This window comes from Poromitra crassiceps (assembly GCF_964638095.1).
Source record: "Poromitra crassiceps genome assembly, chromosome: 25".
Lineage (NCBI taxonomy): Eukaryota > Metazoa > Chordata > Actinopteri > Beryciformes > Melamphaidae > Poromitra > Poromitra crassiceps.
In genome coordinates this window covers 14,527,154-14,541,671 of record NC_139649.1, presented here as the reverse complement: position 1 = coordinate 14,541,671, position 14,518 = coordinate 14,527,154, and the positions used below count along the sequence as shown (strand labels likewise).

Genomic DNA, 14,518 nt, shown 5'->3' with positions numbered 1-14,518 from the left:
CCAACATGGACCCGTGGCAAGGACGGGACGGGCTGTGTTAGTCTGCCTGGTGCCCCACAACAACACGACTGTAAAACACAGGCCCCATCCACGGCGCTGCCGCTCCGCCGCGGCACACTCGCCAACAACACACGGTAAGTTTGGCGGATGCGGTGGGATTTTCCCTGTTCGCTATCGAGACGGAGAAGTATTAATAGAAAATGTGTGACCCAGCAGCCGAACTTGAGACTCGTGGATTCCGGTTGTATTCAGGTGCCCCTCCTCCTCCTCCCCGAATCCGGTCGATCGAAGTGTTGTGTTTTCGGGGCTTTGGCGTGCCACTTGTTTGCGCAGCGGTTCGTTTCCCTCCTCGCCATATGGTTGTTATGGGCGCGTCACTGTGGGCCAGCCGTGTGGTGTTTACCAGGCAGCCATCGGGCCCTGCTGCTGCTGCAACATGTGCGTGACTGCGTGATGTTCAGACAGAGGGCGGATGATGCCAGCAACAAAGATCCTTTCATAATGTCGGCATCATCATCTACAACTATGGTTCCCAATGCGGGGTGTGGGGACCAGCGGGGGCCGCGGTAGTTCTCAACCAGGGGTCCGAGGCCCCACCAGGGGGTCCTTGAGGGAGTTTCGGGGGGTCCCCAGCAAATTGATCAATTGTTAAACGTCACCATTTATTTACAAGAAGTTGAAACAATTAGAAAATGTAGAATGACTGTTTTGGTCATAGTTTCATTTGACCTACAATACAGATAGTCATGTAATTCTGGACACATTTTCAGATTTGGGTCTGACACAAAATGTCATTTAAATGGGGGGTCTGTGACCCCAATGTGGACCAAATTAGGGGTCCTTGATATGAAAAGGGTTCAGAATCACTGCTTTATAGGCTCCCAGGAATAGGAATGTGGTAGTTTAATTTGACTTTTCCTTCACACACTATTAGATTAGCATAACCAGAGAATGTAGGTGACTGTGTTCATCATGGGCTTCACTGTCTCCATTGCTACCTACCGCGCCACCCTATTGTAAAGAAAAGTTATATCATTCTGTGCTCAATCATATCTGACCACATAAATGCTCTAAGATTGGATTTCTTAGTTGTCAAATCTTAACAAATGGAGGCCCATTGTCTAAAGCAGTTGTTCTCAACATGGGGTTCAGGGACCACCAGGGCTCCTTGAGGGGATTCCAGGGGGTCCCCAGCAACTTCACCATTAGAAGAATGTATTGTTGTTTTGATCCTAGCTTCTAGAAGTTCTATGTAATCCTGCAATACAGATACTGTAGACATGTTATCTCTCTACCTGCAGTCATGTTATCTCTCTACCTCTAATACATAGTCATGTTATCTCTATACCTGCAATACATAGTCATGTTATCTCTCTACCTGCAATACATAGTCATGTTATCTCTCTACCTGCAATACATAGTCATGTTATCTCTCTACCTGCAATACATAGTCATGTTATCTCTCTACCTGCAATACATAGTCATGTTATCTCTCTACCTGCAATACATAGTCATGTTATCTCTATACCTGCAATACATAGTCATGTTATCTTTCTACCTGCAATACATAGTCATGTTATCTCTCTACCTGCAATACATAGTCATGTTATCTCTATACCTGCAATACATAGTCATGTTATCTCTATACCTGCAATACATAGTCATGTTATCTCTCTACCTGCAATACAGATAGTCATGTTATCTCTATACCTGCAATACAGTCATGTTATCTCTCTACCTGCAATACATAGTCATGTTATCTCTATACCTGCAATACAGATAGTCATGTTATCTCTATACCTGCAATACAGTCATGTTATCTCTCTACCTGCAATACATAGTCATGTTATCTCTCTACCTGCAATACATAGTCATGTTATCTCTATACCTGCAATACATAGTCATGTTATCTCTCTACCTGCAATACATAGTCATGTTATCTCTCTACCTGCAATACATAGTCATGGTATCTCTATACCTGCAATACATAGTCATGTTATCTCTCTACCTGCAATACATAGTCATGTTATCTCTCTACCTGCAATACATAGTCATGGTATCTCTATACCTGCAATACATAGTCATGTTATCTCTCTACCTGCAATACATAGTCATGTTATCTCTCTACTGTCCTGCAATACAGATAGTCATGTTACAGTATGTCTCTACCTCTAATACATAGTCATGTTACCTCTATACCTGCAATACAGATAGTCATGTTACAATATGTCTCTACCTCTAATACATAGTCATGGTATCTCTATACCTGCAATACATAGTCATGTTATCTCTCTACCTGCAATACATAGTCATGTTATCTCTCTACCTGCAATACATAGTCATGTTATCTCTCTACCTGCAATACATAGTCATGTTATCTCTCTACCTGCAATACATAGTCATGTTATCTCTCTACCTGCAATACATAGTCATGTTATCTCTCTACCTGCAATACATAGTCATGTTATCTCTCTACCTGCAATACATAGTCATGTTATCTCTATACCTGCAATACATAGTCATGTTATCTCTCTACCTGCAATACATAGTCATGTTATCTCTATACCTGCAATACATAGTCATGTTATCTCTATACCTGCAATACATAGTCATGTTATCTCTCTACCTGCAATACATAGTCATGTTATCTCTCTACCTGCAATACATAGTCATGTTATCTCTATACCTGCAATACATAGTCATGTTATCTCTCTACCTGCAATACATAGTCATGTTATCTCTATACCTGCAATACATAGTCATGTTATCTCTCTACCTGCAATACATAGTCATGTTATCTCTCTACCTGCAATACATAGTCATGTTATCTCTATACCTGCAATACATAGTCATGTTATCTCTATACCTGCAATACATAGTCATGTTATCTCTCTACCTGCAATACAGATAGTCATGTTACAGTATGTCTCTACCTCTAATACATAGTCATGTTATCTCTCTACCTGCAACACAGATAGTCATGTTATCTCTCTACCTCTAATACATAGTCATGTTATCTCTCTACCTCTAATACATAGTCATGTTATCTCTCTACCTGCAACACAGATAGTCATGTTATCTCTCTACCTCTAATACATAGTCATGTTATCTCTCTACCTCTAATACATAGTCATGTTATCTCTCTACCTCTAATACATAGTCATGTTATCTCTCTACTGTCCTGCAATATAGATAGTCATGATGGGATTCTGGACAAAATCCTATCTGACAGAAATGTTCTCAGATTTTGGCCAAAGAGACACAATCTCATCAAATGAGGTACTGTGGCTCTAATGTGGACTAAATGAGGGTCCTTGATATGAAATGTTTGAGTCTAAAGTGTATCTGTTTTGCTTTGAGGAAGTTTGGGAACCCTAAACCGACTTTGCACTGTTCTCCACGCTCAGTTGCGTCCTACCTGGTGATAAAAGCCGTCCGTCTCAATGTTGCCTTTGCAGGTTTGCCGATTCCCGTGCTGGTTACCGTTTCCCCGGCGTCCTCCGCACCGTATCCGGCCTGGATCAATGGTGTCCGTCGGCAGCAGAACGCTGAGCTTGGAGAATGACTTGTTCCGGGACAGCAGCCTGTTCTCCCTGGGCCTGGGAGAGGGAGCGGGCAGCGAGGGGGGCAGTTCGGCCTCCTGTTACAGCCCCGAGGCTGAGGAGCCGGGAGCCATGCTCAGCTCCAGCCCCGGCGAGGACGAGGACGACGAGGAGGAGGAGGACGGTGACGTGGAAGGCGGCCGGCTGCATATCTTTCTAGAAGCGGCGAGAGAGGAGGGAAGCCAGGCTGCGAGCCAGGACCCCAGGCTGCCCGAATTCCCCCTCCGGCTGCCCTCCCCGTTCTCCCCGACCCTGGAGGACATAGAGGAGTTCCTGAGGGAGAAGATGGAGCTGGTCAGAGAGGGGCTGCTAGTCGCTAAAGAAGAGCCTTCTCCTACCCCATGCAGCTGCACCCAACCTCCGTCCGCCGCTGAACCCCCATCCCACCACAGCGATGCAGGGACCAGTGCCTCCCAGTGCTCCCCCGGTCCGGACACGCCTCGGAACCAACAGCGCAGCCCCGGGCCGGCCGACCCTTCCCCCTCGGCCCCGATGACCCCGTCGCCGTCCGCCTCGGCCCTGCCAATGCTCCTGGGCGCTCCGCTGGTGCTCCAGCTTCAGCCCCTACCTCTGGGCCAGCCACAAGCCTCGGCTGCCTCTCCCCCCGGGGCCGCTGGCGGCATCCGGCTCACCCACCTGGTGGTGGGGCTCCAGGGCGCCGCGGGGCAAAACTTCGCCCTGCTGGCCCCCCAGGGGCCCTCCTCCTCCGCCCACGCCACCCTGGTGGCGCTGAGCACCGGGGACGCGTGCTCCGCTGACCAGAAGTACGTGAAGATCGCCCCTCTGCCCATCACAGTGACGACTCTGGAGATCACGGGCGTGACGGGGGTCGGGGGCCAGCAGGGCGGCGGCCTGCTGAAGGCGGTGGCTCCCCGGATGTCCAGAGCAGCACTCCCCACAGAGACTCAGAGGGTTCACAAGTGCTCCCACCCGGGCTGTGAGAAGATGTACACCAAGAGCAGCCACCTGAAGGCACACTTCCGCCGGCACACGGGGGAGAAACCTTACACGTGTAGCTGGCCTGACTGTGGCTGGAGGTATGTGGCATGATGGCTTGTGTAAAACTACTGGGATTTACAGTGAAAAGTGGGCCAAAAATAATGCAAGATTAAAGGAATACAAACAACAAGTTTTTTGAGGGTTGTACAGTAGTTCCGTTCGTCAACTTACCAGTTAAGTGATGAACACATGGACACCAAAACCATCCATGTGTCCCCAGTAGATCATTTGCTCTGGTGCTCCATGCTAACATTTTAGCATTATGTTGAGTGATAGTAGGCTTCATGCTAACACTTTAGCATTATGTTGAGTGATGGTAGGCTTCATGCTAACACTTTAGCATTATGTTGAGTGATAGTAGGCTTCATGCTAACACTTTAGCATTATGTTGAGTAGGGTTGTCAAAAGTATCGATAGTATCGATAAAAGTCAATACTACAAATTTAAAACGGATACAATACTCATTTGCAACAGGTATCGATAGTATCGATAAGTATCAATACTAAAAATTTGAAACGGATACAATACTCATTTGCAACTGTACCAATATCAGCAGTGCTTTCTCTTAATGAAAAATCAAACATACGACTGATTTCTCCCTCCCCGTCATTGGTGGGTATCTGTTGCTTCAACAAGATAAAAGTCTTCTGATAGGCTGATGACTACAGCAGGGCGAATCTGCTGTGTAAGTGCAACGTTTTTAATGAGTTTTATCAGGTCTAGAGATCATGGAGAAGCGTGCATCTGTCCATTCATCTGTCTTTGTTAATTTTTTGTGCCTCTTGATGTGTTATGTGTTGTATCGAAAATGGTATCGAGTATCGATATTTTCCTGGGTATCGGCATCGAAGTAGAAATTCTAGTATCGTGACATCCCTAATGTTGAGTGATAGTAGGCTTCATGCTAACACTTTAGCATTATGTTGAGTGATAGTATGCTTCATGCTAACACTTTAGCATTATGTTGAGTGATAGTATGCTTCATGCTAACACTTTAGCATTATGTTGAGTGATAGTATGCTTCATGCTAACACTTTAGCATTATGTTGAGTGATAGTATGCTTCATGCTAACACTTTAGCATTATGTTGAGTGATAGTATGCTTCATGCTAACACTTTAGCATTATGTTGAGTGATAGTATGCTTCATGCTAACACTTTAGCATTATGTTGAGTGATAGTAGGCTTCATGCTAACACTTTAGCATTATGTTGAGTGATAGTATGCTTCATGCTAACACTTTAGCATTATGTTGAGTGATAGTATGCTTCATGCTAACACTTTAGCATTATGTTGAGTGATAGTATGCTTCATGCTAACACTTTAGCATTATGTTGAGTGATAGTATGCTTCATGCTAACACTTTAGCATTATGTTGAGTGATAGTATGCTTCATGCTAACACTTTAGCATTATGTTGAGTGATAGTATGCTTCATGCTAACACTTTAGCATTATGTTGAGTGATAGTAGGCTTCATGCTAACACTTTAGCATTATGTTGAGTGATAGGCTTCATGATAACAATTTAGCATAATACTTATGTGTCCATTTCGGCCGCGGTATTGGCTCGGCTCGCCTCTACTCTACTCGCCTTTTCTGGTTTCCCACTGGCTAAGTACTGAGCTGAGGCACGCTGAGTCAATACTTAGCACCTCCGTTGTGGTTCCAAGGCAGGACTTATGAACCAACACCTTTACCGTCCTTTACCTTAAAATTGTCAAGTCAAACGAATTCCCTACATTTCTACAGCACCTAACCTCTTGGATTAAGTCAAGAAACAGGGGTTCCCAAAGTTTTTCATTTTAGGAGCCTCGCTCTCAATGACATGGCAGCTATGGCATACACAATGTTAAATGATAGTATGCTAACACTTTAGCATACACTATCCAAAATATAAGACTGACCTTTTAGTGATAAAAAGTTTATATACTGTAATATATATATATATATATATATTGCCTGTAGATTTTGAATATTAATAATGAAATGCAATTAATTCAGTATAGCTGATTTAGACAGTTTTATATTTGGAACTATTCCATGTGAATAACCATGTTTCATCCACTGCGCAGTGGTTTTTAGCTGTGCACACAGTCCACTAGCCACCACCTTCACTTCCTATGAAAACAGAACAATTTTGGTCTCTTATGTTCTCCATCTCATTACTTTATGGGTAAACTGACCAACGGCCCAATCGCCTAAAGATGAGGTGTATTCCTGTACCTCTGTGTCCAATCCCCGGATGTCTGCTCTTTGTGTCCGCAGGTTCTCCCGATCTGACGAACTGTCTCGCCACCGGCGCTCTCACTCCGGCATCAAGCCGTACGAGTGCTCGCTGTGCGAGAAGAAGTTTGCCCGCAGTGACCATTTATCCAAACACACCAAGGTCCACCGCAGCTCCAGGCCCAGCAGGATCATCAGAGCCACCGTGTGACGTCCTCGACCCCGGGCCTGCACCCGACCCGACCAGGGGACTCCGGGCCGCCCTCAGGACTTTTGGTGCTTCGCGAGCAAAACTTCCAGATAAATGTCGAGAGCTGGCTGCTCTTTCCCCTCCTCTTCTCTTAGCCCGTCTCTCCTCAGCATCCTCTGCTTGTCGTCCTCTCGCTCTCCTGTCCCGTCTCTTAACCTCTCACCGTTTTCGTCAATCAGAGCAGATGTGTGCTTGTCTCTTAGCGCTACACTGAGAGAACAGCCACCTCAGGAAAAGAAAAGGTTGCTCAGCTGAATATGGATTTCTGGCCTTTGTGCGCGCACGCACGCACGCGCACACACACACACACACACACGCACGCACGGATGACAAACGCATAAGAGGAGCCAGTCCAACAGCTGTCCCTCTTGCAAACAATTGCTTGTTGATAGCAGTGATAACTATTAATACTCCTACAGCACTTTCTTTAACACACAAACTCCTGCTGTAAGCAGGATGTTATCTAGTAGTGAGAACTCATGATAACATCTAACTTCTACTATCTGCCCTCTTTGCTCTAAGCCAAACGTCAGGGTCCATATGCATAAAGCTTCTTATTTCTTTTTTATACGCAAACATTGTTGGCTGTTGTGATTGTCAAAACTATAAAGCTACTTTGTGTTTGTTCAGCCTATATTACTATTACTATATATAATAGTATAGTGTTCTGATCGCAAGGACTGTGGTGGAACATGGATTCACGTGGCTCAGTTAGCTCAGTTCGACAGCCGCCTTTTTCGGGGCGAAATCGTATTTTTGTTTTCCACTTAAAAGGATTTTCAGTGCTCGCACTCGCCATGAATTAGCCTCTTGATATTCGGAGTGAAACACTTGAGTGTTTGTCGGAGGAGACAAACACCGGCTCATAAGTTGGCCAGTCGAGGAGAACTCTCAACCTTCAGATGTTTTATGCATCCGACCCCGGCCTTTACCGCATTTGCCCAATCGTAATCCACGCCGTCAATGCCTTTTGCCAGCACCAGTATCCCCCTTGCTCCCCATCCACGCCTTTTGTCCATGTCACCGAAACTTCACTTGATCCTGCTTGTGTATTGTTATCATGTGACTGCTCTTATTTAACTGTGATTCTGAACTGGGGGGTTGCCAAACCAGAAATCCTTGTTCTGGCCCTGCTGCGGAGAGCATGAAAACGACACCCGTGTTGTCACGTGACCTACAAATTATAAGCTCTTTTGTTCTGTTTGTGTTTGAAATCATTGTGCAGCCGCCGACTCATGTGGCCTAGCGACGACTCGGCCGCGTGTGTTTTTATACTTTGGCTCCAAGCTGCAAAGTGATGTGAAATAATTCTGCTCTTTCTCGTTTGACAGTTAACAGAACTACTGTAAACTCTAGCCCCGCCTCCTGTTTGACTACAGCAGCAAGGAAAGCTAACGATTTAAAAAAAACCTGGAAGGGCAGCTAATCTCTATTCAATCATCTGTATTAGCCTACTCAATATCATGTGTACTGAACATAACAGACAACGTTAACATTATGTGTACAGAGCTTGTAGCCTTTTAAATAGATGTTTTTTTATCAAAGAGGATTTTCAATCAGTGCATTAAGCTATTTACGGTAGTAATGTTTTTGGAGAAGTATTTTCTTTTCTCTCTGCCTGTCATGTGAGTTTTGATTGTAGCGTGATCAATCTGTGGAATGTCACCGACTGATCGCGGATCTGGGATTTTGGAGTCCCGATCTTTTGCCCATTCGCCACCCGTTAAGCTAAATCTGCTAATCTCAAGTGCACTTGTGTTAAGCGGGAAGTGGGAGCAGCCCGTGTGCTCTACTGGCAATTCCGCAAAATGTAGCGGAATCGTAAAATGCCAACATGCTCTTTTTTTTCTTTCTTTTTTTTCTTTTTTTTTTAACCCCACCCCACCGCTCCTGTACCGTGGCTCGTCACCGGTATCATCTGTCCTCTGATCTGAAAATAGTGGTGCTTGTTAACCAGTGCCTCACGTCACAGACGTGGTTCGAATAGACGATATAACTAAAAGTGAAAAAGCTTCTAATAACTGGGTGGTCTCGGCTTCGTTGCTACGCACTCTAAGGCCACTGGCGGTCTTAACCCCCACGGTGAGCGAAACTGGTGCTTTTCAGACCAACTCAAAAGTAGAGCACTTCTGCATGTTGCAATGCACATTTACTCACATGGCAAACGGTCCTCGTTATACATTTTATATTTGTCTCATAGTGTTACGATGCGTTAGGTTTCATTCTTTGACAACAACCATGCATAGTAATGTAGGAACCCTTTTTAAATGCAGACAGACAGGCAGACATGTTTATCCGTCTGAACCAGTGCTGTCTTTGTGTCTGAGCCTCCCCAGGCTACTTCTACTGACCTACATCCAGACCTGTATTCCCTAATCATCATCCAGTCCTCTCTCTCTTTCTCTCTCTCTCTCTCTCTCTCTCTCACACACACACACACTCTTTCTCTGTCCTGCCTGTATATCCGTTTGAACGCAGGCTGTATTTTTTGAATACCAGAAATGCTATTTTCCTATTTACAAAAATAAAGAACAAGTACGGAAAAGGCCTCAATCATTCGCTTTGTCATTTGAGGAGCACTCGTGCTAGAGATCTGCCGGAGGCTGTGTTGAGGATGAGATTGGAGTAGCTACAATGATAACTGGGTTCTTCTTACGCAACAGTGGAAAAGTATGGACAATGAACTTGATCGTTCAAAGATCTTGAATATTCATTTTATGTTTTTCAATTGTTGAATACCCACTGCAATTTCCGATGATGTTGTGAAGCATAAGCTTCAGCTATTAGTGATGTGGCCTAGTTGAAACATTGTGCCACTATTAGCGAATCACCCATTACATTCCACACGGACTAAAACGTTCAAATCCAGCTGTGAAATCACATCTGCAAAGCTATATTTTAATATTTAAAATGGCTAGGAACCCTCCAATATTAATAATAATAATAATAAAATGACAAAAAGTTGAAGGGTTTATTGAAAAGATGATGGAGATTTAGCAGCCCGAGCTGCTCGAGACAGTTTGATCCAAAGTCTTGGAGCTTTCATGGCAAATATTGCCTCATGTTTTTAATCTACATCCTGGAACAGCCACACATGCTCATGCTGATAATCTAATGATCATAACCAGGGAGGGACTCTTTTGAAGTCTTGTGCATCAGCCAGAGAACTCTTAACGTGAACCAGTAACATTCAGTTCAGTTTCTCCTACAGAAAAGAACAACCAAATGGCTGGCTCCCCTGTTATAGTGATCTTATCTTTCACTCTGGTTGACTTTCGCAGCTAAACTGACAAATGTTGTCATTTCCTGCAGCACCAAACAATACTAGGGATTACAGCAGTGAGTAGGTGGCAGGATAACTAGCCGACATCAAGGCTGTGGTGAGTTTCTGTCTGGATAAGAAATAAAAGAACACGCTGTTGACAGGTTTCAATCCCGTAATCACTTTCCAAACACTGATCGGAATGCAGCGGCATGGGTGGAATGTCTGCTGCAATACTCTTGCTTGGAGAAAGCAGAGGAAATTGCCTGTCTATCTAGCAGCAGCATATCAAACTGGATGGAATTTCTGGCTGTTGCTGCTTTCCAGTTGTGTTTGGCCAGGGCGGGAGCAACCCAGAGGAAACCAGGGTTGGTTTCAAAGCAACAACAACAAAAAGCCGTGTTCTCTGCCTGGATCTGTCTTTATTGTCACGGGGTCTGAGGCGAGCGGCAGGGCTGGTAGAAAGCAGTCGGGACAGATTTCTGCTCTGTTGTTTTGATCCGCACGGCCCGAGAGCGGTGCTCTGAGCAGCGAGTGGGCCCGAGCAGGACACGAGGAAGTCGGGACGCTAGTGGAAATGAAATGCGGCCGCCGGCTGTAATGTAATAAGAGTAGCTGACAACAATTGTTCCCAGAGGTTACTGTAGGTCAGAGCGCTACGCAGGCTTTAAAGAGGAGCAGCAGTGCCTGTTAAAAAGTGATTGTGTGTGTGAGTATGAAAAACATGCATGTAAAGACAAATGACCTGGGAGGGAAGTTTCTGATTGTGCAATGTGTAGCTTGAAGCTAGTCCTTTTCAATATTTGCCTGAACGTCTATATTTGAATGTTTAATTTAATAGCAGTGCTGTCAGTGCTGATCTGCAATATGCATATTCTCAGAGAATCACCCTCGGCCATTTTCCCTCTCTGCCAAATCATTCTCTGTGCAGACAGACAATCTGTGTTGCATTATAAATGACAGACGAAAGCAAATGTTCACCAGGCAGCACAACAGCCTGAAGTATCCCAAGGATCAGGAATAACGTGTTTTAATGTTGGCGAACAGGTAGCATCACAGGAATTTAAGGTGGCTTCTAATACAGTATAGTAGTATAGTATAGTGAACACCAAACTTCAACTGTATGCATACTAAGATGCAGTATAATAGTATAGTATAGTTAACACCATACATCAACTGTATGCATACTATGCAGTATAGTAGTATAGTATAGTGAACACCAAACTTCAACTGTACTAAGATGCAGTATAGTAGTATAGTATAGTGAACACCAAACTTCAACTGTACTAAGATACAGTATAGTAGTATAGTATAGTGAACACCAAACTTCAACTGTACTAAGATACAGTATAGTAGTATAGTATAGTGAACACCAAACTTCAACTGTACTAAGATACAGTATAGTAGTATAGTATAGGGAACACCAAACTTCAACTGTACTAAGATGCAGTATAGTAGTATAGTATAGTGAACACCAAACTTCAACTGTATGCATACTAAGATGCAGTATAATAGTATAGTATAGTTAACACCAAACATCAACTGTATGCATACTAAGATGCAGTATAGTAGTATAGTATAGTGAACACCAAACTTCAACTGTACTAAGATACAGTATAGTAGTATAGTATAGTGAACACCAAACTTCAACTGTACTAAGATACAGTATAGTAGTATAGTATAGTGAACACCAAACTTCAACTGTACTAAGATACAGTATAGTAGTATAGTATAGTGAACACCAAACTTCAACTGTATGCATACTAAGATGCAGTATAGTAGTACAGTATAGTGAACACCAAACTTCAACTGTACTAAGATACAGTATAGTAGTATAGTATAGTGAACACCAAACTTCAACTGTACTAAGATGCAGTATAGTAGTATAGTATAGTGAACACCAAACTTCGACTGTATGCATACTAAGATGCAGTATAGTAGTATAGTATAGTGACCACCAAACTTCAACTGTATGCATACTAAGATGCAGTATAGTAGTATAGTGAGCACCAAACTTCAACTGTATGCATACTAAGATGCAGTATAATATATAGTATACTGAACACAAAACTCCAATTATGCCTACTAAGAATAAGAAAACCTTAAAAACTACAAACAAAACTAGAATGTATAACTGCAAGGCATGCAATGGAGAATATACACACAGCTGCTGATAATTAAGATCTATTTTAAAACGAATATTGCAATTCAAACATGGCAATACCATTTCCCTTGTGACACTGTCGTAGCAAGCCAAAGAATTCAGATGAGCATATAGCAAATCAATACAGTTAAGATGTATAATAGAACATATAAACATTTGCTCCCCCCCCCCCCCCCCCTTTTCTTTTTTATAGTCTATGGGTCTGAGCAGACGGGCAAATACCTAGATTCTGATCGATCAATAAGAAAATCTCTTCTCAGGTCTGCAGCCAGTAAGCAGCTGGCTTCAAACAAATACATATGAAACTGTCATTTTTCCTGCCAAGCGACCCTATTATTATTATTATTATTATTATTATTATTATTATTATTATTATTATTATTGTCAGACCATAAAGGTGCAACAGATACGGATAGGGGACATCTATAGGTGTCTCCCTCCACTGTGATGAGTCACTCAACCGTGACTACTCTATAAAAAAACAGCCTGCATGTCTTCTCCAGCTGTATTGCATTATGCTCCGAGGACTGAATCTCTCTACCCCTTCAGACTGAACACTTACTGTGCCTGCAGTGTTTGCATCTACATTTTGCATGGATTTATGATGAGGTAATGCATAAATGGGTAAAAATATATATATTAAAAAAACAATACTCGTATTGTCCTCTGCATTGGTAGTTCTCCAGTACAGCTGTTGGATACAGTGATGATGAATGAAAATCGAAATAGACTACCGGCAATTCTAATAAACTCAAAGCAGCTACTACACCCTCCCACTCACACTATGTGGATTAAAGAGATGATGCAGCATCATTACCAAACTAGGAAACCTGAAATTCACATGATGTGAATCTGCTTGGAAATGTCAAAGGATTTGGCGGTGCTTTCTAGATGATGTCTACGAGGTTTTCAGCAATTCCCTGAATTCAAAGCAAATTCAGACAAGAACAAACTTCTGAAGGTAAATCAGGCTACAAACTGCAGAGGGCTGCTGTGCTGTGTGAGGAATTAGACTGCCACCTGCTGGTCAGTTTGAGTATCTCCCTTGAGGGACATCTAATTTGAAAACATTGTGTAATAGGGCTATAAAAAAAATCCAAAACATTCTGTTTTACAGCTGGTATGCAACAATTAAACGCAAGTAACCATCCACTAAAGTAGAGGGAAATGCAAGCTCAAAAGGATAGAAATGGTTGCATTTATATTGACCTTTATGAAAATCCCAACATTCTGTATTCACATTATGTAGAAGAGACAGAACCTGTAGTGATAGGAATACTCCATCAGAGGTCAGAAACAACTACCCATGCTCCTACCTACATAATGAAGAAGACCTATTCACACAGGTGTGTCCGATAATTAGTAGGCCAGGCTGCATGTCTGTCTGTGTAACTCTGTGCTGCTACTAGCAGCCTGCTGGATGAATCAATCCACAACTCAGAACCCAGGTTTCTTTATTTTATATTGGAAACATTCGCTACAGAAGCTATTGTGTTTACACTTCCTGTGTTTACACTTCCTGTGGCACAGCTTATCCCCACAGCCTGCTTCCAGTGAGTCACTATAGCTTTGACCAGAGACTATCTCTGGTTTGACCAAATAAAAAACAGACAGCGTTTTGAACGCAGAGGAAGTCCTAACACAAATGGGTCATTTTCATCCCATAGACACTCAACAATTGAGCGTATAGATAGCCTGATACTGCTGTTTGACATGTTTGACATACTTAAGACTTCACCCAAAATAAAAACAAATGTCTGTCTGAAGGCATTTATTTGTTTCTGACTCTGGAAAAGTGGGGAAATCAGTAAAATTTCAAAACTAATGTATCTCTGAAGAACTATATCTTTAACCAAATCACACACATTTTAGGCTATTCTATGTGATCACCTTTTGATAACTAATGTACTAATTAATGTAATATTTCTATGTAATATTGTTTCACTTTCATTCACTCCCCTGAAACAGTCTGGCGCCCCCCTGGGGAGGCTTTATTTAACTAGCAAGTCACATTGAGAT

General features: G+C 43.0%; 1 protein-coding gene across 1 annotated transcript; it reads left to right on the top strand.

The window, feature by feature from the left end:
* LOC310798376 (Krueppel-like factor 15) lies at positions 1-9,517 on the top strand. Its single transcript, XM_083660919.1, has 3 exons — positions 1-134; positions 3,459-4,639; positions 6,866-9,517. The coding sequence occupies exons 2-3, from the start codon at positions 3,525-3,527 to the stop codon at positions 7,032-7,034; spliced, it is 1,284 nt and encodes a 427-aa protein (XP_083517045.1). The 5' UTR covers positions 1-134; positions 3,459-3,524; the 3' UTR covers positions 7,035-9,517.
* The last annotated feature ends 5,001 nt before the right edge of the window (positions 9,518-14,518 follow it).

What these genes read in the sequence shown, in the direction of transcription:
- LOC310798376 (XM_083660919.1), top strand. Translation starts at nt 3,525, where the DNA reads ATGGTGTCCGTCGGCAGCAGAACGCTGAGCTTGGAGAATGACTTGTTC. An exon ending in TGGCCTGACTGTGGCTGGAG is followed by an intron (nt 4,640 to 6,865) that starts GTATGTGGCATG and finishes TTGTGTCCGCAG; the next exon opens with GTTCTCCCGATCTGACGAAC.